Source organism: Limulus polyphemus, unplaced genomic scaffold (genome assembly GCF_000517525.1).
Source record: "Limulus polyphemus unplaced genomic scaffold, Limulus_polyphemus-2.1.2 Scaffold3779, whole genome shotgun sequence".
Lineage (NCBI taxonomy): Eukaryota > Metazoa > Arthropoda > Merostomata > Xiphosura > Limulidae > Limulus > Limulus polyphemus.
The window spans coordinates 71,264-72,808 of NW_013669389.1; the positions used below are offsets into that span (position 1 = coordinate 71,264).

A 1,545-nucleotide genomic window follows, 5' to 3' on the forward strand; every position below is an offset into this window, starting at 1 on the left:
TATATATATATATATATATATATGTATATTGATAACAGTTGATTGAAATTATGATTAAATGTACAGTAGGCAACTGCAACACATTCTGTTGACACAAAATGTGTTCAAGAATTTTATTTTTATGTTTATCCTATTGAGTATTCAAACAACATACATAATGAAACTGGCTAACTGGCTACTTCATTATTTCCAATTACAATTATGATATGTTTTAAACATTCAACAGTTACTTCATTAGGGTTTTCTTATGGCTAAGCTTTCTCTAAAAATTCTTGTCAGTCGATGATGAAGAACTAATAAAAAAAAGAAGCATTGTGTATTCTAGATCATCAAGTCATTCGTAGTTGGGTATTACATCTTCTGCAATTTCATTAACATACACCTTACTCTGTGTTGAAGTTACAATGTGGTTGTACACATATGACAAAACTGATACACACTCCAGCATGAATGGTAAGTTAACTTGTTAGGATGTACAGATGGGTTAATGTTATGTAAATCTGACTATTTTATTTCATTGTTTTCAAACATTAATCTACATTTAGTACATTTTTCTCATATAGAAGCAGACAAATCCACTTCTTTATAAACAAAACACTGCTTGCTACGTATCCTTTGTAACAGGTAACACATGATTTGTCCTGCTAGCTGTAATGTTGTAATGTCAACAGAATACTGATGCATTAAAATAATTCATAATCAAATGATGTAACTTTTTTTACACCATAAACTAAAAATACCTTAAGAAAACTGCTGATAATTTTTATGAAATACTTTCTTTGAAAATGCAGCAATAATCTATCAACATCAGACCTAACTGATCAGATCACAATAGTGCCTTACCATCTATTTTTACTTAAAATCATAACTTTCAACAACACTTAGTATACTGGGATTTTTACCATGGTAACTTCATCCTGATGTTCTTCATATGCAGTTCTCTTTCTGTTTAGTAGTGGATCGAGACACATCAAGAACAACATGTAAACGACTAACACAGAAATAGCCCAGATAATGATAATCACAACCACCTAACAAAAAAAAGAGCAAAAAAAAGCACTGTTTTAATTGAGCTTTCTTTTTTGATTGCTTTCAATTTTATTAAGCACTAATATTAATTCAAATCAACTTATGAAGAGCATTTCATTGCTTAGAATGTTAAATATAAAATAAATCTATAAACTGATATGCTATGATTAACTAGGTTCCCGTACACAATGACAATTTTATGTAGTAATTGGAGAATAATTTACAGTGTTAGTGTAAAAATGGCAATTTTATTGTTAATGTTTGACAAATTATCACATTATAATGTCTTTAAGCAAAATGAGCATGACTAAAACTAATACTTTTAGTTTTATTATGAAAAAGTAAAATAAATTTGAAACTTTAGGACATATAGCAGGAGCTCTCCATTTAGCGTCACCATAATAATCTATTAAAAAAGCCAAGTTGCTTGATAGGTTTCTACTCATAAATTCTGTTTGTACAGTTAGAATTATTTTATTATTGTTTATATATATATATATTCGGATGTTGGTGTAC

General features: G+C 28.5%; 1 protein-coding gene across 1 annotated transcript in view; it reads right to left on the bottom strand.

The window, feature by feature from the left end:
• The window catches only part of LOC106470028 (uncharacterized protein CG1161-like), a 29,260-nt gene that overhangs the window by 5,603 nt on the left and 22,112 nt on the right, over window positions 1-1,545 (bottom strand). Inside the window, exon 4 of the mRNA XM_022398574.1 lies at window positions 903-1,031. Coding sequence (XP_022254282.1) covers window positions 903-1,031 — 129 coding nt within the window. The remainder of the gene's footprint in view (window positions 1-902; window positions 1,032-1,545) is intronic.